This window comes from Chamaea fasciata, unplaced genomic scaffold (genome assembly GCF_029207755.1).
Source record: "Chamaea fasciata isolate MVZ Bird 193981 ecotype frontalis unplaced genomic scaffold, bChaFas1.0.hap1 SCAF_2, whole genome shotgun sequence".
Lineage (NCBI taxonomy): Eukaryota > Metazoa > Chordata > Aves > Passeriformes > Sylviidae > Chamaea > Chamaea fasciata.
In genome coordinates, this window is record NW_027094087.1 from 5,260,940 (window position 1) to 5,285,905 (window position 24,966).

Genomic DNA, 24,966 nt, shown 5'->3' on the forward strand with positions numbered 1-24,966 from the left:
CTGCAGAAAAACCTTGCAGAGCATGGGAGCCTGAACTGCCAGCAGCCGGCCCTGGGGCTCCAGGGCACAGCAAGGTAACAAAGGAACGCTCCTAACCTGGGACAAGGCGAGCGAGGGAAGAGCTCCAAGGTGGATACGATGGGACCGGCACGGCAGCAAGTGAATTTTGGGTTGGAATAGGGATGTGCGAAAGTTGGGCTCGCTGTGACTTTCCCATACCTAGCAGAGTTGGAGGTGTAAGAGCCATGTGAAGTGATTGCAGGATGTTAGTTCTCACAGCTATAAACAATAGAGTTGGGAAGGAATGCTCAGGGGCTTTTTGGTTTTTTTGTTTGGTTGGTTTTTTTTCCCTTATTCTCTTTCTTTTCTTTCTTTTCTTTCTTTTCTTTCTTTTCTTTCTTTTCTTTCTTTTCTTTCTTTTCTTTCTTTTCTTTCTTTTCTTTCTTTTCTTTCTTTTCTTTCTTTTCTTTCTTTTCTTTCTTTTCTTTCTTTTCTTCTCTAGTAATAACGTTTCTCTCTCTTGGGGTATTAGGCACCGAAGTAGTTCTGGTACAAACCTTACTTATCACTAAAAAAGGGTATTATTTTCCCACACATTACTGCTACCTTACCTCTAGGCCTTCCTATCTAGGAAACCTTTTGTTTCAGCCCACAGCAATTTTTAAAAGTAGTTTTAATTATTATTATTTTTTTTTAAAACAGGTCAGCAACTTACAGTGATACACTTGGAAGAGTCCTCTTGATGGGTTTGAGCTGAGGGCCCCAGAATATAAAACCCTGAGCATCTACTGAGCAGGTATGTAATTTTTGAAACCTGTAACTACTGCCAAACTTGTGAACAGTATCTTGCCACTACAGGAGAACAATGAAACCTGACTGGCTGGAAAGAAGAATTTTCTTTCTGAGTGTGAAATTTAGATGTGCTTTTCCTTTATTTTAATTTTATTTTGTCAAAAAAAATTTGAAAGGGTCTAAAACTTAGTGTCCTTCTTCCTAAACTGGAGAGAAAATCCATTATGCCAGAGTTTCTTCCTGAGAAAAACCTCTAAAGTTTTTACCACAGAACCTGGGGTCAAAGTTCTTTACCTTTTTTCATGGTTGAAGTTTTGACTTTACCTTTACTGGTCCAAATATTCTAAGTGATTAAAGGTGAAACAAGGGACTTCTTTAGAGAAAGGAATTATGGTTAACAACAGAAACTTGCAGTGAAATCAATGAAAGGTTTCAATTTGACTTGTTGTTCTTCTTTTGCATCTTATTCAGAAAGTCGGTTTATGCAGCTCTTGGCATAGTTTTTTTCTTCTTTGGCTACAGCTCTACTCTGCACTATGTTGTTCATTGAATATTATTATCCCAGATCTCTTATATAGCACTGCTCTTGGAATCATCCCTGTAATCACTTCCACATGCTGCAAACTTGCAGAATGGAACAAACTCCTTCCATATTCCCTGTATTGACATGAGCTTTGCCAAGTTCTTATTCTCCAATACTTGCTGGGATACCTCAAAGTTTATTTTCAAAATCATAGTCCCAAAGCTCTTCTCACAGGAATATCTAGTGTTGCCCCAGTCACCTTTAGGAGTCTCTTACTTTTTTCCCACCAACTTTGTTCTTTTCTGTGCTTTTGAAGTGTTCTCCTCTTCTGCTTTCTTTTGTTTCTGCCCAGCATCTTGTCCTAGCGTCTCTTTATTTTGGAGCCTCACCATTTCTCCAGTCTTTCGTCATCTCCCGCCAACATCTGGGACTCTGTGTGGGAAACCTGGGCCTTTTCCCAAGGCCACCACCTCTTCATCAGCCCCAGCACTTCCGCTCTTCTCCCTGACAGTGACATTCAGATCCCCACACCTTTTACTGTATCTAAGCTCTGTCTTGTGTATGAACCTATAAAATCTCACCATTTTTTCCTCTGAAACCTGACTTTTTGTCTATACTGTCTGATTGAAAACCTCCTTTATGCCTCTTTTCCAAGCCTTCAAAATTTATTATACTGCACTTCAATATTGTTGGTCTTCTAATTTTTTTTTTTTTTTTGATTCTGTCTATACTAGGTAGGATTGAGACCACAACACTTTGAAAACAGTGGATAACTAATTCCCCTTGATGTGAATACTGATTGTCTGCCCACCTAGGAGTTAGGCAAGGGAATACTGAGGTGTTTGTTGCCAGTGTGCCACCTGGCACCCATGTTAGCCCTTTGAGAGCAGTACTTGTATTCCCAGTGCTGTTGACGCCACCTTGTCTGTGGTGTCTGTCAGTAATGCCCTCAAAGTTTGTATTTTGTAACAGCCTGAGGATGGTATCTAGTTCTTGTTTCTGTCCACTGGGATCCCTCTGCTTCTTCCTCTGTCAGGGCTAGATCTCATACAGGTTTTTCTTTGACATTTTAAGGAGCTTCCACTTCAGATTTGCGTGAATTTCATTCCAGAATATGCTCCAGCATGAAAGGTAGAGCCTTTTGTCCAAGACACTCGAGCTCAAGAAAGTGTTGATCTTCATTTTTTTCTTCTTTTTACCCACATTCTTGTGAAATGTCCTAATTAGTGACTTATTGGCCACATCACCACCAGCCTGACTTACTATAATTTTATCTTTCTTTTTTCCCTTGGGTGCTTTATGACACCCCCCACTCCCTGCATTTTGTACATGGACCAGGAAAGACAGCAAGGTGGTGAGTCCCATTTTCAGATGGATTCACGTGCTACAGATTGGTGTGTCATGAGATATCCACGTCCTTATGAAACCATGCCCTCAGCAGCTGTTTTTCCATGGATATCCGATGTGGCATCCCCAAGGGTGCTGGCATTTGCTGGTGCACTTCTGAGGCACCCAGTACCAGCCACCCTCACTCTTTGTGCAGCAGTGAGGGGATGTGAGCTACCAGCTGAGCTGCTCCTGTTTGCTGCTGACCTAGTGAAAGAGTTCACCATGCCAGCAAAAAAGGGAGGAGGAGGAGGAGAAGAAAAAGGGAATAGAGAAACTGAAAAGCGGAGCCTGAAGTTAATGAAAGTGGGGGAGTATTTCTGGTGTTATAATGTTGCCAGAATTAGGTTTCTTTAGCTCCTGCTGTGCTTTGCTAAAAGCGAGTCTAGTTAGCAGCAGCAGATGTGAATGTAACAGCTGTACAACTCTCAGGGGAATGGGAGAAGCTATGAGAAATCCATGAATTAAGTAGATTCTCTTACTTTCTTTGTGTGGAGATCTTAGAAGTGGAAGTTTCCGAAGTGTGTCCTGCTGGCTGCTCATGTCAAGTGATTGGGATGTGGTAGAAAGTGGGAGAAGGGCGCAGCAAGCAAGATGCATGGAATGTTTTCAGTCAGGAAAAGGAGAGCACTTGGGGAATGAGTTACTGGAGCTGCTGGGGGATGATGGGGTAGCTGGGAGGAAAGATGCAGCTTAGGAGTAGACACTAATGTTGCAGAAGTGGGGATGGGAATGCATGCAGCTAAGAATAGATGCGTTTATGGAAAGGATACTGGTGGTTATTTGGTAACCAGAAACTTAAGTGATCAAAGAGTTTAGTAAGACCTTCTGACTTTGCCTTGCCCTTCCAAAAATATATCATGGCTGTGTGGAAGGTTCCCTCCCATCCCTTCTTAGATGTTAATCACCCCCTTCAATATAGGTGGCCTATCAGATTGCATAGGCTGGGTAAACACTGGGATATGTGATAGTATATTTGCTGGGCTGCAGGATCTAAAGGTAAGGATGATATCTGGAATGCCAAGATATTTGTAAGGGGAGGCAGGATTCCTGCTCTCTTCAGCTGCTCGCCCTCCAAGTGGAAGGAGAAGGCATTTTAAATTCCTTGCAAGCTCCAGGCCATAAACAGGCTCTTCCTGTATGAAACAATAAGGATCTAACAGTACTCAGGAGTTGTCTGCTTTTCTGAACAGGTCTAATAATACTGAGATATGCTTTTGTGGGGAGGATGAAGCCCATCAATTGTGGAGACAGAACTGCCCAGTGCTACTGGGGAAGATCATCCAAGAAGACGGTGTTGAAGACAGAGTCATGGGGCAAAGAAGAAATCAAAGTCCCATCAAGCTGAAGCAGACACAGACAGAAAAGGGAAGGAGTCAAAACAAAAAGAAAGCAGGAAAGAGGAAGAAAATAATTAGGCAAAGGTGGGAGAACTATTAGCATTTTTTTGTACAATGGAGAAGTGGCTCAGCCATTAAATACAGTCCATAAACACTGTTTTTTCAGCTAGCTGGGCTAAGGGCCTCTGTGGGGGCAAGCACACAAATGATGGGTCCCCAAGCCCTGCTGCTCTCTCAATGAGAGCAGAATTTATCACCTATATAATGATCCTGAATTCATCTGGGGGGAGGTACTTTGGCTCTAACATGGTCTGGCTCCTCTGTATCACATTTCTGAGTAAGCCTGTATTCCCCAAAGTAATGTGAAGATTGATATGGACAAGGGAATGCATTTGGTATTTTCCTTTGTGGATCACAGGGCGAGTGCCACATGCAGTAGTCATGGATGCTGTGTTTATCCTTACCCTTCTTGCTAGCTTGAAGACAGCGGTGCTGCAGCTTGAGTCTCTGAAGCTGTTCTTGGCATGTAGGCTTTTGGCATTAAAAATCTGCATGGGTCTGTCACCACAGGCCACAGCCATTCCTCGGGGTGCAGGGCATGCAGGGTGTTGGTGCTTTGAAATTATTTGTAAGGCATTGCTCTGTTTTGCCTGGTTCCAGGCAGGGGACTGAAGTGAAGGTTACTAAAATGCAAGCCACTTGGATGATGGAGGAACAGAAGTGTCCCTTAGAGCTAAACTAAAACCTTCTAGGAGGTATGTTGTTCTCACACTCGTCAGCTATGACAGTGGGGGGAAATATCCTGCCTGACCAGGTAGGATATGTTTCACCTGGACCCTTTGTTTACACAGAGAAAAACCATGGGATTTCGTGCCTTTTTGTACAGTGATCCTACAGTGAAATGTGAAACTTCAGATATTCCTGTAGGTACAGACTATGTGACCCTGCCCCAGATGGGAAATCTGCATGGTAAAATGCCAGGTCCCTGAGCCCTTTTCCTCCCTGGGATGAAATTCCCTTTTTTTCATTGTGAATCTTACCAGCCAAGGGTGTTGCTTCACCTTATTCGTTAGCCAGCTAGTGTCAGTATAATTAAGGGTTAAGTAGTTAATTTTAAAAAATCCCTTGGAAGTCAAGGAATCCATACATTTGCTTATTTGTAACTTATGCACTGCCCCTGAGGCAACGAGGCATTGGAATGTGATCCCATATTCGTGTATTTAACAACTGAAAAGATGATGTGAGAAGAGGTTTGGGTTTACAACAGTGTAAAGCAAACTCTGACTGTCTAACCTCCTGTTTCACCTCCCCTGTTGCAAGTCATGCATCTTCCTAGTGCCCAGTCCTGTGGAAATCCGGTATTTCAGTGTGCATTGAGACAGGCTTTTCTGACACAGGATGGAGCTGAGAATATGCTTAAGTTTGTTTTTGTCCCAGCCAGAGAGGAGAAAACTTTCTTCATTAGGGGCCTGTTTGTGGTAGGGTCTACAGAAACACTCATCAAATGCTGACTTTACTTAAAGCTCTTAGAATCAAATCACACCAGGTAGGCTGAGCCAGGAATACCTCTAGAGAGGTTTGTTGTTGCTGTTTTTTGCAATGCAGATGTTAGGATTTTACAGGAAACCCATCAGTCCTCCAAATGGGTGGGGATGTGTACTTGTAAGGAGGAGTAAACATTGAAAAGTTGGTGGTTTGTGGCTGAATGCTACTGAGCAGGACAAGCAAGATAGTAACTGATCAGTAGGAATGACTCAAAAATCGGTGATCTGAAAAAAAAAAAATCCCAACCACAAACCAAAAAAACATTATTGCAATAGTCCGGATGACTCAGAAAGATGGGGCCAAGCATAACATTAGCTGCTGTAAGTCACATGTCAAAGAATAAGGAATACAGGCTACATTTATCAGTTGGCAAGTTTGTCTCGGGAAGGAGTGGGGGCTGGTGCAGCTCCCTGGCTGACTACAGAATTCCAGGAGGATGCTGTAGCTGGGGGAACTCGTGTAGATTTCAGTAAATAAACTGAATGGTTCTAGGAAGGGCTGAGTGTGTTCGTGTGTGATTTAGCACTAACATGTCACTTCCCATGTACTCTGTTCAGTGCTTTTTTGGGTAATTCCCGGATGGAAGAGGTTTCAGGGACAATGCCTGAGGGTGTTAAAGAATTGGAAGTGTGCCTTCCATTAAAGAGGTTGAAGAGGTGGAATGAAAAGGGAAAGCTGAAGGCTAACTTTTTTCAGTGTCTAGATATCCTACAAGGAGAACAAATTTCCTATGGTCTAATAGACTGAGGGGCACTAAGACCCAAAACCAAGGATATGAGACTGGAATAAAAAACGATTTTTAAAAAATGATATGAGAAAAAGCACTACTTTTTAACATCATCTGTAATTAACCACTAAAAAAGCAGTGAGGCTTTTGGAGGATCCTTTCCACAAGGCTTTAAAGTTGTGGCTGGATTCTTGTCAGAAAGTGGACCCCTGTAGAGATGGGAGGGATTTCTGCCAAGTTTTCTGACGCAAGTTTGTGAAGATGTGGGTCTGGGTGATCGTGCCACTTCTTTCTGGCATTACACTCAATGTTAGCTCACAGCTGTTGGCAGTCTGGGGTTGAGAACTGGGACCTCAGGGCAAGAGCCAAAGGCATGCCCTCTGAGCACAGACCTTGCTCCTTTCCATCCTGCCCTGTGCAAACACTCACCAGTGTTTGGTTCACCTTTTTATTGGGTAATGTTGCACTGATATCCCAAAGTAAATGAAGCTTCATTAGCGTCCAGTGGTCAATGATGACTAATTGTCATCTATCAATGGTCCTTCAATCCTCTTCTATCCAAATTGAATTGGATAGAATCTCTCATAGAGGGATTATTCCTTTTACATACCATCATCTATGGCTCTGTCATCCATTTCAAACTTTAAACCTTGTTACCCTCTTGTATTTCTTAGCCAAACTAGAATGAGTTTTTCCTTCTGCTACCTCAATGAACATCTTAATTTTTTTTTCTTTTTTTGTTTTGTGGGAAAGCTGTATTCCCATGATGCCAGGTTTTGCTTTATTTCTTACCTTATTCCCCGCAGACTTAAACTTTGTCAGAGGCCAAGTCTGTGCCTGTGGAAGAATCAGAAGTGCAATGTACCATTAGAAATGAGGCCTGAGAGCAGGAGAAGGATGGGCGTTGATGCAGGTGGAGGCTGGGGCACCATCAAGAGGTGCCAGCAGAGCCTCTGAGCCTTTGCACACAGCCAGCACAGCCAGGTCCTTGCTTTAACAGCATCAGAACTTCCTAGGAAACACAATGGCCACTTGTGAGCCAGTCCTGGGCCAGGGCAGCAGAGGAAAGCCAGGCAGGGCAGCGTGTCCCTGCGGGCAGCAGGGCTGGCTGGGTGGGGCGTGCGAGGATCCTTGGATGTGACTGCCGAGGCCCTGCGGGGTGGGAAGCGTTTTCCTCTCGTGACTTCACCTGGACTGTGTGCCAACCCCGGCACACAATGTTATCACTGCGAGCCAGCACACGGTCAGGACGGCTGTGCTCGCACAGGGGGCCCCAGGAGACTTTCTCCAGGCCTTACAGCTTTTGGCCTTGATGGCTCTTGCCAGAAATATACCACGGCCCCGTTCCGTGGTTTTGTTTCCAGTGGTACCAGAACTGGCTGTGCTTGTGGATGACATGGCACTGAGGTGGAGATCTGGTTGTGAGGAGTAAAGGTGAAAAGTTTTGTCAGGACCTGAAGCAGGGTCTACCCCACGCCCCTCTGGCAATCAGGGCTTGCTCTTGGCTCTTTCCTTATCCAGGGTTTATTGCTGTGCAAAACAGCCAAGTTAATGAGTCATTAAGAACCCTCAGTCCCTGCATGGGGACTTTTCTGCCTGGATGGAAATCCTTCCCAAGAAGCCCATTGCCCTCTCTGTAGCAAACACACAGCTGTTGAAACCTCTTGGATAAACAAATGCAGTCCTTCAGGGCTCAGGCCCAGCCTACAGTGGTTTCCATGGGTCAGGGATGAGTGGTCCTGCCTCCAACCATCTTGACTTTTGTCAGTGTTAAATGGGGAGAGTTGGGCCTGGATCATCAGAATCTCTTGGCAGCTTCACAGATCTCCTTTCATGGCAGTCTACAGAAGCTCTGTCTTCTCTCCAAGGACACACTGTAGATTAAATGCTGCCTCTAGAAGTCCTCAGCCTGCCCTTTTCCCCACACTGGGAGAAACCCTATAGTGTTTATTTTGTTCTGTTGTTCTGTGAATGAGACCTTTCGGCCCAGACAAGCTCGGGCATCCTTTCCTTAAACAAAGAACCTTTCCTTAAATTCTTTGGCAGACTTTGGCTTTCCCAGGACTGATGTTTTGGAGACATCCATGTTTTCCGTGCCTTGGCATTCAAAGAAGGCAACAGCACTGGACTAGTCTGCAGAAAAATGTGATGCTTTCAGCCTTTGACATCTGAGATTTGTAACTGACTGATCTAAGACACTTGTTCATGCAAGTGTCTGTCTCCAGGTTGTTCAGAAGTCTTTGTAGGTTCATCAACAGCTCTCCAGGATTGGTGTTTGTGCTCCAATGGAGTTGAAATGGTGCAGTCCCAAACAGGAGGTTGGTGGCATCCTCATGCTGTGTAAGAATCCTCAGGATGATGCAGCACTTGGCCACTTGTGACTCTGCTTTCTGGGCTACCTCACAAATCATAAATTATTTTTGGGAGGTGGATTGGAGATGAGCAGATCTGAGCCCTTAAAATTACATACCAGCAGGCAACGTGTAGATCTGCAATCTCATGGGATCAGTACAAGGTAAGAAGACACTGCTGGGGGATACCTTGACACCTTCTTCATTCAAGCTGGCAGGTAGTCATTAAAATAAGCTGGCCTTTGAACCAGAAAATAAGTAGTCTTTTTCTAATTTGATGACTTACGGGTCATGGAGAACATGTAATGGGAGCTTTTGATAGCAGAGGGCTTCCATGAAAATTGGAGGACAAACCAGGCAGGACTGAGGTGTATCCAACTTGCCTCTATGTGTCAGCCCTAAGATGTGCAGTGGGAGTTCATATGCAGCTTCTCAGCCACCCTGAGCTCAGGGCCCTCCAGGAAGCCACTGCTTCTGGGACAAAGTTCTCCACAGCAGAGCTACAGCTGGTCTCCCTGCAGAAGGGCAGGAACTGCCCTTCCCTTCCCTGTGCTAAAGCAAACCTAGTCTGTGTTTGTCCAACCCTCTGAGCCATCAGGAGTGCTCTAGATCAGCAGTCCCCTTTTTCATGATCCACCCCCCTCCAGGACTTGGTGACTTTTGTAAAGTGTTTTCTTCTAGGTTATTGACTAAAAATATCCTGATGCCAAACACCCTCCAGGATCTTGGTACAAACATATTATTAAAAAAAACCCGATCACTTCTAGTTCTCAATTGTGTTTTGGAACCAGTCTAATGGGTCATTTATAGTCTGTTTAATGACTGCTGTCTTATTTTTATGCCAAGCAAGTTCTTTAATCATAGTGCCACATGATAGAAGGGAAACTGCCTTCCAGGATCTCAAGTATATTGTACCAGCTTTGTTATATTTAACAATGGTACATGCAATTTCCTCAGAGAAAAGCAGGAACACAGTTCAGTGGGGGTGAATTTTCTGTAAACCCGTGTCGGTTGCCCCTAGTTTTATTTCCCTCTTTCTCTTCCCTGTGTTCTTTGTTAGCCACTTCATTATTTAGTTCAGGTCTGAGATCCTGTCACAGGTCTGTAGTTACCTGTGAGTAATTATGAGATAATTATAAAATAATTACGCCCTTCTACATAGTCTTTACAAAATGCCAGACTGTGGGATTTCTTCTGCTCCTCTAGGACTTACCCATTGCACCACGAAGTACAGAAGATCAACATAATCATGGAATTATGTATGCAGCTTACGAAAAAAACCCACAACTAAAGAAAGATAGAAATTTTTAGTGCAAGGTACTTAGTCCTGATGATTTAAAATGCCTGATTTTAGTAGCTGGTATTTAACTCCTCTGAGACACTACCAGAAGAGACATGTCATTAACAAGGTCTTCATCAACTACTTTCTTTCCTCTCAGCAGTAGGATAGGAGTATTTATTGATTTCTTTTGTTGTTCTCTGCATTGTTATTGAATAATCTAAGATTTCTATCTGATAACAGATCAATACTATGAGTCAGACTCATTCTGGTCTTAATTTACTTTTTAAAAAAATGCCTTTGTCAGTCTTTTTTTCCCCCCCCTTTCACCTCCATAATTTTTTTTTATAATTCTTATCTTCTAATTTGTATTCCGCTTCTCTCATACTATTTGTTACATATGTTATACTTCACTTACTTAAAGCTGCCTCATTTCAATTTTACATCAGGTTGTGTTTTTTTCAGTTGCACTATTCTTTCTTTACTGGGGAGCTGTGTATTTTTGGTGCCTCGTAAATGATTTTTAAGCAGCTGCTAGTGATTATTTATATTTTTGTGTTTAAATACTTTCTTTGTGTTTATTTAGCCCAGAATTCTCTTCAGGGCTGGGAGACAGGACTTTTTAAAACAACATTTTTTTTTTTAAAGCATTGCATTACCAGTTTGGACTTTTTTCTGCTTTCATATAAGAGTGCAGCGAGCTGGGGATCAGTGAACTTGCTACCAGCCTCTCATTTCTGCCATCACTTTACCCCTCCTGATAAGGGAAACGCAAGTTTTGTTCAATTTGGATTTAAAGTCTGCCAGATGAGGAAGCTGTTAAGAACATTTTCAAATCCCCAAGGCTGTTTATTGAGTCAGCAACATCACCATGCATTAAACTAAGCAATAACTTAAGTTTTTACTTTGGTGAGTGCTTGAGTAACCAGTGCTGCCATATTCCAGCGTTTCTTGATTATCCATCCAAATCATCAATCCTGTTACTGGAGCACCAACTCACAAATATTGGGTACTGATAGCTAGGAAATTGTGATTCAAAGTCACAAACAAGATAGCAAGTACTTTTTTTTTTGTTCCATTCAGTCTGTCTTAGGGCTATACCTATTGATTTTAATATGGTCTTACAAACCATGCCAGCATTTATTCCAATGTCTTACCGCTGTAGTCCCCTGGGCAGGCAAAGCCTTGATGAATATAACCTGAAAAGGAATGCTACAACTGTATGCAGCTAAAGAGGATGTACTGGAATGGACTTGGCTTCTGTATTGTGTTCCTGTAAAGGAGGGCAGGCTTTTGAAAGGCTGAGTCAGGGCTGCAGCTGCATAAACTCAGCACTGCTCAGGGGGAGTAGAAACCTACCAAACCTGCAGCACCCTGGGCCAAAGCAGGGGGGCAAACAGAAATATTAGAGCACATGTCCTTGCTTCAGAGCTTTGGGGACTGGAGAGACACAGGCCATTTAAAAAATGCCTATATTTTGCTGAGGAACTACCTGTAATAGCTGCAGTGGGCTAGGAAGCTCTTACATTGACTGGGATGGTGTTTATCAGTCAGGCAAGAACGGGGTCTCACAGCACAGGGCATGTGGGAGAGTATTCAGCTGTTGCCAAGGTGGGATTTAGAAGTAGTTCCTGAGATTTCTGCCAAGTTTCTCACAGGACAAGGGTCCCCCAGGGAGTCTTAATGCTTCTTTTAAAAGGATCCAGATATGCTTTAAACCATTTTCTTCCTAAGAATATCATATTCACTGAGCAGTAACAGGGCTGAAATGGATTGCAGTTTGCTGGAAATAATGAAGAAAAAACTCTCCAGTCCTCTCCAAACTGGATAAGCCCTTTGGCTCTCCCACCTATGTTTTCTGGCAGGTCTGTACACAGATAATCCTTGACTCCTTCCATCTGGCTGTTTATTAGTTTGGAGCCAAATTGTCTCAGTGAATGCTGAACACCTCTGGATGAATGATGATCTATGGGCAGGTTGTCTTCTTGATCAGGAAAAGAGAATGACTGGCTCAACAGCTTCCAAGTTCAATAACCTCCTTTACTTCTTAATGAATTGCTGAGGCATGAGCGGCTTCCGTTCCTTGCTGGCATCTTTTACACTGTGCCCAAAGAAACAATCATATCAGGCTCAGGAAGACTGAAAGGGCAGGGAAACAGGAACCATCCCCACGGATGTCCTCCCCAGAGAGGCTGGGAACACGCTCTGCTGTGGGAAATGGGAAGCTGAGGTCAGCCAAAGTGCACAGCAGGTATGCACATCTTTTGGGATGGGAAGAGCAGATAATGGCCTGCTTTGCCATCCCCATCCCTGCCCTGGCCTGCTGGTGAGCTCTCCTGGGCCACCTTCACACCTTGCATGCAGAGTGCACCTCCAACTGTGTCATTCCGTGGTGTGGAAATGAAGGCAGGAGATAAAGGTGGAGAGTGGGTGGTGACAACGTTCCTGAGAGCCCTGAGCCTACCACTCAGCAAGGCAGGCCTTGGTGGTGTGAGAAGAGCCCAGAAGAAGTGAGAAAGGAGTAGGGAATGAGCCCCCAAGAAAAACTGGAAGGCAAAAAACTCCATGGACAGTGAGGTAACACAGGACGCTTCCAGTCATACAGACTTGTTCCCATCTTTCAGAAGCTTTGTCCCTTCTAGCTCCTTGTGCCTGGGAATGTTAAGAGATTGTACAAAAAGTCTTGATAAAACAAACATATGGAGATCCCCTCAAGAGGCTGGGAGATATTATTAGCTCCTCTTTTACTGGCAGGCCTGGAGCAATTAATTATTACCAGAAGTATTATCAGGTACTTGTCACTGCTTTCCCTGGATCCACTTCACATAGCCCAGTCTGGCTGTAAGCAACATGTTCCCTGACTGGCCTGATACCCCATAATTCCTGATAGCAGTTCCCTCTGCTCCTCTCTTGAGGATCTCAGCACTGGTGGAAGGGCCATAACCTCGAATATATGCTGAAAGAAATTTGAGTCCATGGATCACTTAAGTATGCAGCATGCCTGTGTTTTTATATCTTCTCAGTGATGTGCTCCACCTCTGTGACCAGGGGGAAAGTTTTAGGCAGGAGGCAGAAAAAAGGGACAGGTAAGAGGATACGGGGACCTAGGGAAAGGCATTTTGTGTCTGATGGCTGCATAATAATGCATGTTTAACAATTTGCCTGTGAGCTCTGGGCCCTGTCCCAGTGCTGCTCCTCAGAAATGCCATTGTGGATGCTCTAAGAACTTAGAATTTCTAACCAACACTCTCTTGTAAAGGTTTGTGCCTCTAGAAATAGTCTGGTCAGGTTTTAAGTGAAATTGTGCTGATCCATGAAATCATGTGTCTAAAGGAGTATTCTTCTCTTCCTGGTGCTGCCTGCTGCAGTAGCACAGCACCTACCTTTGACACACGAGAAATATCTTTTTTGCCTTACTAGTTCTTTGTACCTTTAATGAATTTTCACTATTGATATACTTTTAATGACGTTTCTATTATTTACCATGTTATTGTTAAAGGGAAAACCATGCAGATCAGCTGGCATACCTGTGAAATATTTGCTGGAAAAGGGATGCAGGTTCAGGTGAAAATACAGATTTTTACTAGTAAAAAAGGTGCTTTGGCAACAAAGTTTACCCTGAGTTTATAGGTAAAATTAGAGACATAAAAATGATCCTCATGTCACTTTAACTCCATCTGTTTAACCACTGTAAAAGTACTGTAAAAACCCGTATCCGGAATAGTCATTACAGCATCGCTGTGTTTGCCGCGCTTAGTTTTGCATCCGCGGAAGAAGTTTAAGAAACGAGCGACGGGAAGGGTCGGGTGTGGCCAGGAGAAGGCACAGCGTGCCCGTGGCGCCCTTTGTCACCCGCAGCATCCCTGGCTGCCGGCGCATGGATGAGAACGCAGTGCCCGCTAGCGGCGCGGGATGCGGGAGCCGCCGGCTGCTGCTCCCGCTGCTCCAGTGATGCTGCTCCAGCAAATGCACCGGGACGAGGTGCCTGGCCCTCCCTCCAGCCGCCCGCGGATAAAATCAGCACCTCTGGGGAAAGCCCTGGCTGGGCTGGGCCGAGAAAACAGAGCAAATTGGTTGAAATTGGGGTCATGGTGAGCAAACGCCTCTAAATCTGCAGCACGTTCAAAACCATCACTGGAGGGAAAGAACTCTCCTGAAGGTGCCCTGGGCAGCGTGGAGATACCTGGGGTGAGCAGTGGGAAGCAGTACAGCACCACCGTGCTTCACACTGCCCCAGCTAATTAGCCCCACTCCAGAGGAGAGAATTAACTCAAGCGCAATTCCTTGCTGGCGTAGCCAGAGCTGTGTCCCCCCGGGTCAGCATTGCACTGGGTGGTGTAGAAAACCCGCCATGCCCAGGCTGGGATTTCAGAACTGGTGGCAAGATACTAATTTTTTGGGTTTTTTTTTTTCAACTGAAGGCATTTCTCTTCTCTTGGCCCTACCCCAAACCGTGGAGCCAAAGACCTCAGAAAGCCTCCCTCTCCCCCTGTTGTTTTTCTGCTTAAGAGGTAAGATCATCCTTAACAGATGTTTGTTTACCTCTTCATAAAAACCTCCTGTGATTCTACAGCCTCCCCAAGCAGTGTGCTGCCGTGCTTTGCTATTCTTGCCATTGCAAAGTGTTTTTCTAATGTTTAGCTATATCATTTTTATTGCAAATTAAGCTGATTATTTCCTCTTCTACTTTTGGTGAATGTAGGGGACAACTGTTTAGTCTCTCCACCCATTATAAGAAATGTTTATGTGCTGGAAGACTGTTATCATGCCTCCCCTCCCGTTGTTCTTTTCCTAGAGAAAACAAACTCAATTATTTTATCCATTCCTTATAAGTCATGGGCTTTTTTTCCACCTCTCTTATCATTTTGCTGTTCTGTTTTGGACTTTCTCCAACTTGTCTGCATCTCCTGTAAAATGCAGTGCCTGGGAGTGGACACACTGTTCCTGCTGGGAGCTCAGCAGTATCAACTAAATGCACAAAATAACTGCTTCCATTGCCTTATACACGAAATCCACATTAAAGCACCTCAGAATGAGATTTGTCCTCTTCTGTGGGGATCTCCCTTAGCAGGCACACGTTGGGTCCCACCCCAGCTCTCTCTGCTTGACTGGTCACCATTCAGTTTGGAGCAGCACACCTGGTGTCTGTGCAGCCACCTCTCCTGAGCTGGATCTTGGTGCAGTCACCTCTGCAGAGGCAGCCCAGCTCCCCAGTGTCTCACATTCCTCTCAAACTCCAATCACTTCAGCCTCCTGCCTTCAGGAGGGACTGCTGACCCGCAGCCCAGCTGTCATCCTCTTGGTTTTGTCCTCTAGTCTGTTGTCCAAGACACTCAAGGAAATACTGAGCAGCCCTGGAGGCAGAACTTCAGGGACACAACTCTCCCAGCTGGAAAAGTGAAGCCCTGCTAATTACCCTTGATTATGGTACTTCAACCTTTGTTCCCTCTGCATGGTGACTTTGCATGCTGCCCTGGGAGCCTGTAATCTAGATATTTTCCAAGTGTCCACTGAAGTAAAAGTATTTTACACCTACCATTTCCTCCTCATCTACCAGGCCTGTTAGTCAAAGAAGGAAATTAGCTTGGTTTGACATGATTTGTTCTTCAAAATTCCCTGCTGGTTGTTTCTTATCAGCATATTGTCCTTTCGCTGCTTATAAATTGATTGTTTCATAATTGGTTCCAGTATCTCTCTAGGTATCACAGTTAGGCTGACTGGCCTGTAATTCCCCAGGTCCTCCTAGAACAGTAATTTTCAGAGAAGAACTGCATTTAGCAGATACTGAAAGACATTCCACTTTTGCCCTGCTTATCTTTATTAATTGTCTAGTTTGGTTCCATCCCTTAAATTAAAAACATGTTTCCCATAAGTATTCATCCTCCACTTGAGGCTCAGCAGAACAACCCAGCCCTATCTTCACCTCTTCCGTGTTCCTGCCCTTGTGTTACATACTTCCCTAATTTTCTTCCTCCCTGATGCTTTATATCTTCCTCCCTCTCTTTTCTTTGTGGTTTGCTTGCAGCTCCCTAGCAAAATATATTTCCCAGCAATTCACATCCACCAGTGCCTGGAGAGTGTCCTGGAAAAATCTGGGAGCCTGGCCCTCAAAATGCAGGCAAGTGACATTTGCCAGGCTTGCAGGGACGTGGTAAGGTCTGCTTAAAGATTTGTCCAGGGCTGGCTACACTTAGATGATTTCTGAGACCAGTAGGTGGCAGAGAGATGATAAAATCTGGGAGACTGATCCTGGTGATCAGAGGATAGATCACTTTGGCTCTGGGATAGACTAAAGACCTGGGTGAGTGTGTGGCAGAGGAGATAGCTGGGTAAAGTTCCCAGCTTCTTGCAGGGAGGCTGAATGTGCCCAGTGTTCAGCCTCAGCCACGAGTGAGAGGTCTGTGTGCTCAGCAGAAGAACAGGAAGCGTGTGCCACTTCCTAGCTAAGCAGATCCCCAGAAGATAACTTTGTTTGAGGGAGGGGTATCGTTATCCAGGGTTGTGCGCTATATAATTGCACAATCTGCTATCATGCATGAACAGAGCTGTTCAATAGCATGGCCCTGCCTTGCCCTGACATCATGTCTGTGTTGGAAATCCATTTGGAATAAAAAATCCGACATTCCCCAAGTGACCTCGCAGTCTCTGAGCAAAAGGCTGAGTTGCAGTGGAGACTTCACAGACTCAGTGGTGCCAGGGACAGAAGCTCAGTCACCAGCCTCAAAGCAGCTAAAGGTTGAGAAGTCAGCAATGAAGCAAACTTCTTTCCAGAGAAAATAGTATTTTAAAAGTGCAAGAGATGCCTGTGATTCTTTGAAGGCTAGAAAAGTCCCAAAGGCAAGGAAAGGGCACCGTGAGTTAACAGTGCAGTGTTACTTTCACTAGCTGCTACTATTTTTAGCACTGGTTTTTGGGGATGAAAGTACTCAGCACATCTACAGGTTGCTGCAGAGAGAGAATAAATTAATGAGAGCATAAATACCAAGCCAGCTACACAGGTTGAAAGTGTTTGCCCTTCTCAGTCTGGCACTGTCAGTGCTGCAATTCTTTTGCAGACTCAGTGATTGTCACATGCTGCATGTGAGGTCCAGTCTTCTCAACCTTTGCTTTTATGGTCTCTACTCCTTTCTTTCACAGCCACTGCTTTCATGCTACAAAGCTAGCCCTGATTTCCAGCATTACCCTGATGCCTAAGTGAATCAAATTTCCTTCTTGCTCTTCTCATGCTCTGCCATCTCCTCTTCATGCCCATCTCAAACAACCACTTCCCTGCATAGCCCCAGGACAAGAGGAATTCCTCACTGCCCAGCTTCGTTTTCATTTAGATCCTTTTCTTCAGAGGGAGGAGGCCCTAGTGAGCTGGAGAACTTGATCCAGAGCTCGGTGGTGCTTTTGTAAAAAGCCTCCAGATGAAGGGACTCTGGTTTTCCACAAACCAGAAATGTCCTGCAAACTGGGTGTGCCCCATGCTAAAGGCTCTGTACTCTGTGATGCCAAAGAAAGTCAGCCTGATCATTTGGATGAAGGTAACACAGACCCAGTAATCACAGACTTGAATATAATTTCTGCATCAGTTGCATATTGCAAGCTGTTCTGCAACTTGTCAGACAATGTTTGATATTTGGATAGTGTTAGCAAAAGGCAGATAGAAGGTTAATGGGAAAGGTCTCTGACAGTAGATGGATGTAATTTAGAGATGGACTAGAGCCATGTAGTTACATACCAGATTTGGGGTTTGGCTCATTATATTAGAGAGAAAAGGCCTAGAAAGGGACGTGCACATTCAGCTAGAGCCGAGTCTTCCAAAAACACAGTTTTGGTCTGGAAAGGAATGGGCAGTTTAACACCTGAACCACCTGCCCTCTGTGATGCACCATCCTCCAGGCACTCTCTAAAAGTGCTGTTTAGTCCTCCCTCTCTTACTGCTTCCCAGAGAGGGGTTGAGGGTGGCAGTGATGATCACTCACTCATGTATTGATACTAGTTTATTTTCAGTAGTATATAGCAAAACAATAAAGGTGTTCCTTCCTCCTCCTCACTGTCCTCACTCCTCTCATTGATCCAACCACGCCTTTTCTCATTCACTTTGTGTTCTTGGGACTTGTGAATTCTCCGCAGTGTGTCCTCGCTCCAGGAAGGCTGTTCCCATGCTTTCTGTAGCATGGGCTAAAAAATGTTCTGCTATTGTCTCCCTGTTTAAGAGAGTGATTTCTTAAGGTGTTCAGAATATGACTTTCAGTCCAACTACATGCATTGAGAGTGATTTTTCTTTTGTGTCTCCAGACTGGTTCCTCTTGCAAAATATGATTCTTTTTCATCTCTCCCTTATGCTTTAGCCCTTTTGAAATCCAGTTTGAAAAACATCATCTCTTGCCTCCAGTTGTGCTTTGGACTTTGGGGCTCTGCAAATCAGCCTAAAAGCTGTTTGGGGAGACAACTCCTGAGATGAAGCTCTGAACTTAAATGGACACAAATGCCCAGAAACACAGAAGAGTGGCCTGAAACTCTTGGTTTGAGGGTACAAAATTTTGTGGCCCTCGTGTTCTAATATCTCATTCAAATTACAGCATTTTTGGAGACAGAGTGTCTCCCAGATCTGGGAAATTAAATTCAGTGTTGAGTTTGCATAAACAGAGAGGAGAACTACTTGCTGCTTCATCACTTTATGAGCCTGGCATCTGTATCACTGCTTAGCAAATCTTGCTTCCAGTAATCCTCTTTTTCTTCAGAACTGAGCACCAAGAGCACATTCTGAGCAATGCCTTCAGAAAGATGACAAAAACCATACCTCAGAGTAAGGTTATAGCCTTTGACTTTTAATTAAAACTCTCAGGGCGTTTAGTTGTACTTGTGGATGCATTACTGAGCCTGTGACTCCTCTCTTCTGTGGCCCCTCCAGCATTTTTGCAGGTGGCTGGTGGTAGACAAGTGTGCCTGGGGTAGCATTCCTGTTTGCTGGGCTGCTGGACTTCAGCTATGCTCCTTAATAAAACAGTTTGGTTTAGACATTCTTGATGCATGTGCACATGCAAGATGCATTTGGAGGAAAAACTAAGCAGAGCTAAGAGACTGAGAGGTGAGGTTGTAAAATTGGTCTTTCTCAGCTTTGATTAATATTGACTGATAATCTTGTTTCCCCATTCTGCTGCTTTTTCCAGGTAAAAGATGTTAAAGACCAGGCCAAAGTATCTGACAGTGCCAAATATAAACCTAGTACTTCAGTACCTGCCTGAAAATCAGTAATGCAACTTGTCTGTCAGAGCTGGGTGTAGGGTAACAAATTAATTTAATCAATGCTGCCACTATCAGAGATGTTGGCGTTCACTTTTCACTCGCCACACCACAACACCTAAAGACCAGCGAGTGTGGACACACACATAGCTGTGCTGAACCACAGTGGAATGGCAGAGATGCTTTGGTCCCTGCTTAACTGAGCAAACTCCCATTTATACATGTATTAGGTTTTCACTGCCTGCCGCCTGTTCCTCTCCCCCCTCTGCTTTTTTATGTTCAGTGGACTCTCCTCTCTGTGTCTCTGCCTCTCTCTCTATTTTTTTTTCTGCCTATTGTTCCCCACGTCACTGACTGTCACTCACTTCATAAAGCCGTCTGGCTTGGAGCTTAAATATTGCAGGGCAACTAAAACCCACCATCAGAGCCAATTCAGTCATATCTGCTCAGTCGTGCGACAAGATTGGGGCTTTTAGGGTAGGGAAGAAGAGAGACAAAAGTTCACTCTTCCCTGCAGAGTGCCAAGAGAGGAGGGGGACACATTTCTTCGGTGGAGCCTCTCGCAGCGGCAAGTTGCTTGCTCAACACCCTTAACCTGTTCGGCCTCTCTCGCCGGTAGCGTACGCAGGTCGCGACGTCTGGGAGCGCAGGGTGGGGGTCTGCAGCCAGCCCGGGGGAGTTCAGGACACAAATCTGTTGACTCTGAGTGGGCTTTAGGCAGGGTCCTGCTCTTTTCCTCGTGACAGGCAATTTCAGGGGGAAGGTGGCTTCCTAAATACCTGGCTTGCCCCTTTTTTTGAGGCTGGAAGGGCTGACTGCTTGCTGGTGGAATCCCAGACATTTTCAAACTGGTTGTGCCACCACTCGTCATCCGTCCACCCAATATTGTCCACCCAACCTCGAACAACTTCACTTGCAGAAAACAGAGGGGATGGGCATGGCAGGGTTGTGAAGAACGTGGCCAGTTGGAAGTGATCTCAGGGAGGGCTTAGCCCAATGTAGCAAGTTGAGAGCGAGAGACGTGTGATGGAGTTAGACAGGAAACATTTTCCCTTCTCTTGTGCAGTGAGTTTTCCGTGTGATAAGGTTAATCACACCTAGAATGTGGCTCTTGCTTGCTGCAGTGGAAGTGCTCAAAGGGTAGCGTAGATATCGGTGTGACTCACAGGGAAAGAAAGGAATGGAGTTAACCGAGGTGCCTGGGGGACAATGAAGCTTGTACTCTGTGTAGTCACGTTTTTTACAGAGTTGCACGTGATTGGAAACTGTCGGGTGTACTTTGCTCTGTGAATTAGCAGAAAGAGGATGTTTAAATCAGTTTAGATAATGTATGTAAACAGCATAATCTTCTGCTAGACTTGTTAATGTAAGCGCTGACATTAACACACTTCTTTACACGACTTTAATGACTGAGAAAGTAGCAATTTTCCTTGGTGATTAAATTATATGTTTGCCGCTTATGTATGCGAGGTGTTTGTGCAAGCTGAAGGAGCTGTGTTCTGTTCTTCATTTTCTAACATGGTTGTCCGGGATAAAAATATTGTGAGGTTTGAAGGCACGGAATATGAGTCCGTCTTGCTTTAGCAAAACGCCATCATAAGCCTTTTGTTTGTTTGTTGTTTTTTTTTTTTTTAATTGAAAATTTGTGAAATTCCCCTGAGCCATAGAATTCTCAATATTTTGCGTGTTTGTCTATGTGTGACTACGTACACAGAGTAGTTGAAACAGACTGGTATGCGTTGGTGTGTCGTAGCATATGGCATTACAAATATATCCCAGTGGTATCTGAAGGAGGAGGGAAGTTTAGATCCTCAGATTTTCATGCTGTTGACTGTACCTTCCTTTTCCCAGTGCTTGTGTATGTGTCTGCACTTAGGGAACTATAGATGGAGGTAGTATCTAAGAGATGAACTTCTAGATCCCTGTGAACAGCTATTTTATGAATAACTTTCCCTGATTCACTTGTCATGCTCTACAAGTCAGTCTTTCTGGGCCACTGTAATAGTCTGCATTCCTCAGAGATTTCAGACTGCTGTGATGTGTTAAATCAACCCATACAAAACAACTTTCATCTCTATTTTCCTCATTCATAGATCTTCCCTTGCCTGAAATTATATAGTGGGAAGTGCAGGATATGCAGAATGCAGCCCTGACCTAGGAATAATTTCTTGTCATGCAAAAGTAATGACAGATGCATTATTTGACTTGCATTACTTGAAAATGGATGACTATCTTAGCTTTCCAATAGTATATCTGCAGCTGGCTCCCAGCTCTGTGTTAGCCTGAGATAGTGGCACTGACATTTTAGAGGCAGCAAATAGTATTTTAGGTCCCAGTTAGAGACCTTGGTGTTTTCCCCAGGTTGGTTACACTGTCAGTGTGGCAACCAACTTCAGCAGGGGATGCAAAGGAATAGCCACAACAGCACCAAAAGAATTACACTGCATATAACATATTCTACATAGCAAAACTAATCTCTGTAGTAGTTGTTAAGCTTATACAGCATTACTAGCACAGTAATGGTGGCGTAATTGCTGTTCTTACCTAACAGAGTGATTGCTAAAGTAGAATTGACATTTGCAACCCAGAGAGAATTCAGGTTTGTTTAGTTGCAAGATGGGCGCAGATTTGAGATCTGTTCGACCCGGGAGGGGTTCTGGTGCAGAAGTGCTAGTGTGCTTAAAAGCTTCACCCTCTCTTCTAACCACTGCAGCTGCCTTGCTGATAAATCTGTTCCACTGTATTGCTGGTGAGTGTTTGTATGTGTACAAAATCTAAGCAGACTCACAGAACTGAGCCCACAAGGCGCCACAGAAGACTCTCACCTGCAAAAGGAGATAAATATACTCCCTGGCTGAAAAGTAATTGCCCATTTAGAGCCACGGAAGGAAGAATTTAGCAGGCAGCTTGCTCTGGCTTCCCAGCCCTTTTCCTGCTAATAAATCATTGTGAACAGGCAAATCAGCAAGCAAGCAACTGCCTTTCTGTTCTCAAAGCATATTAGGGAAATACTGATTGAAAGCAACCAAAGACATCAGCGGAAAAATCTGAAATCTTTAAAATTTAGCATAATTTGTGGTCTTTCTCTTTGTTTTTTTTCTTCCCTTAGACTGTAAGAAATGGGTGACTGGAGTTTCTTGGGGAACATTTTAGAGCAGGTGAACGAGCAATCCACTGTCATCGGGAGAGTTTGGCTCACAGTGCTCTTCATTTTCCGCATCCTGATCCTGGGCACGGCTGCCGAGCTCGTGTGGGGAGACGAGCAGTCAGACTTTGTGTGCAACACCCAGCAACCTGGTTGTGAGAACGTCTGCTACGATGAGGCCTTCCCCATCTCCCACATCCGGCTCTGGGTCCTGCAGATCATTTTTGTATCCACCCCTTCGCTGATGTACTTCGGGCACGCTGTGCACCACGTCCGCATGGAGGAGAAGAGGAAAGAGAGGGAGGAAGCGGAGAGGCGCCAGCAAGCTGAGGTGGATGAAGAGAAGCTGCCCCTGGCTCCAAACCAAAACAAAGGCAACAACCCTGATGGAACCAAGAAGTTTCGCCTGGAAGGTACTCTCCTGAGAACGTACATCTTCCACATCATTTTCAAAACCCTCTTTGAGGTGGGATTCATAGTAGGTCAGTACTTCCTGTATGGCTTCCGAATTCTCCCCCTTTACCGCTGTGGGCGGTGGCCCTGTCCCAATCTTGTGGACTGTTTTGTCTCCAGGCCCACGGAGAAGACCATCTTCATTATGTTCATGCTGGTGGTGGCTTCCGTATCCCTCTTCCTCAACCTGGTGGAGATCAGTCATTTGATCTTGAAAAGAATCCGGAGGGCTCTGAGGAGACCAGCAGAGGAGCAGCTTGGAGAGGTCCCGGAGAAGCCCCTCCACGCCATCACAGTCCCCTCCATCCCAAAGGCCAAAGGCTACAAGCTGCTGGAAGAAGAGAAGCCGGTGTCCCACTATTTCCCTCTCACGGAAGTAGGTGTTGAGCCCAGCCCCCTTCCATCAGCCTACAATGAGTTTGAGGAAAAGATTGGGATGGGACCCTTGGAAGATCTCTCCAGGGCATTCGATGAGAGGTTACCGTCGTATGCGCAAGCAAAGGAACCGGAAGAGAAGGTACGAGCAGAGGAGGAGAAGGAACAAGAGGAGGAGCGGCCAGGGCCTCATGAAGAGCCAGGGGTGAAGAAAGCAGAAGAGGAGGTGGTGAGAGATGAAGTGGAAGGGCCTTCAGCACCTGCTGAACTTGCCGCTGATATGAGACCCCTGAGCAGGCTAAGTAAAGCCAGCAGCCGGGCCAGGTCAGATGATTTGACTGTATGAAGGTGCAGGATGCGGGGAGCAAATGAAAAGGAAAAGGTTGAAGAGAAAAGGAGAGATAGAGAAAGAATCAAATGATATTTTTAAGCAAAGTGCTAAAACGGCCACTTGAGTATTATTTCCTTTTATGATTCTCAACTGGAAAGGTACTACCATGGTAACTGTGCCTTATTTGCCCCATATGTCCCTGTATTTCCCTGTTTCCACATGCCAGCTCACTCCTTACAGTAATATCTACACTGTACACATAACTGATGTATTTTAAGCCCTAACATGGCAGTGATACCCAAATGTTGCCACTGTGATTTACTGAAAGCCTTGTGTTCTACATTTCTCTAGGAATGTGGGGAGGATCTGTCTTTCAGCCAGTGAGGGGAAAGACTGATCAGCAACTGTATCTAGTTTTCTGTTTCCTCCTATGGCTCACTGAGCAGATCTCCCCTTTGCTGTTGGCATGGAATTGCAGTTATTTAATTCACAAAGTGAATTCTATGCTTAGCATCAACACACTAAAATACTAAGCCAAACTTCCCTTCTTTATTCAGAAAATAAAGGCAAAAATGTTCCAAATTTCTCTGTGAATGCATATCTGAGTTAGGTAAAAATATTTTCCCAGGCCAAAAATATTTCTGCTCTTCAAGTGACATTGACAGCGGGCAAGGTTAACAGTAGCTCTCTACTAGGATTTAGCAGATGCCCAGAGATGGATTATTTGTTCCCAAGAGGGTCATCCAGCCCTGAGACTAGTTCAGAATACTGGAAAGAATATGTACAAGTGATATTTTTTACTTGTAGCCTTGTGACTTAAAGATCTGAAACTAGATTTAGCCAAGCAAGAGGGAAAAATCTTCTGAGAAAGGAAGGGACAGCTACAGCCCCCAGAGCATGAAACCAAATACAAGCCTTCACGGTATGATCCTGACAGGTGTTCAGTTCTTGGAGCTTCCAGGCTCCCAGGCACTCAGCAAATCTCAGGTACAGAGTCCTGAAGGCACCTGTGAACCTAAACCAGGGGTCTAGGTAACTATGTGACTTTTTAGACCTCTAAATACAAAATTGGTTGGTCAAGTCTGAAAAGACTGATATGGTAAAAGTCTTTTGACAGCCTTTGTTTTTAATTCGACAGACGGGAGCCATTCGGTGGGCTACTTCTCCATTAAATGCCAAAGTCTCCCTCAAGTAAGACAATGCCTTTCAAAAGATGATTTAGACCTTTTGTGCCAACAGGTCTGTACAGAGTTCTCAGAGACTCAGAAAAGTCTTTTTTTACAGAAGGCAGAAAATGATGTGCTTGCAAATGTTTAGATGTCTAATACAGATTTCTAATTTTAGGACTACAGCAGCAACTCTTGGCTGGGACAGTGCAGCAATGCGTTCAAAAGCTTCAGGTTAACAGCTGTGTCCCCCCAAACTGAGCCTCATGCCAAAAAAGTGCAGGTATGCACTCTGCTCTGCTCTGCTCTGCAAACCCCAGAC

The 24,966-nt window shown here is 44.7% G+C and overlaps 1 protein-coding gene across 3 annotated transcripts; it reads left to right on the forward strand.

The window, feature by feature from the left end:
* On the forward strand, positions 1-24,076 carry GJA8 (gap junction protein alpha 8). Of its 3 annotated transcripts, XM_066208314.1 has the most exons (5): positions 1-74; positions 703-796; positions 3,895-4,125; positions 14,365-14,454; positions 22,284-24,076. In XM_066208314.1, the coding sequence occupies exon 5, from the start codon at positions 22,294-22,296 to the stop codon at positions 23,491-23,493; it is 1,200 nt and encodes a 399-aa protein (XP_066064411.1). In that variant the 5' UTR covers positions 1-74; positions 703-796; positions 3,895-4,125; positions 14,365-14,454; positions 22,284-22,293; the 3' UTR covers positions 23,494-24,076. The 3 variants fall into 3 exon arrangements, with proteins under 3 accessions (XP_066064411.1, XP_066064405.1, XP_066064410.1); XM_066208308.1 differs by lacking the exon at positions 14,365-14,454; XM_066208313.1 differs by lacking the exon at positions 14,365-14,454 and having other exon boundaries at positions 11-129.
* The last annotated feature ends 890 nt before the right edge of the window (positions 24,077-24,966 follow it).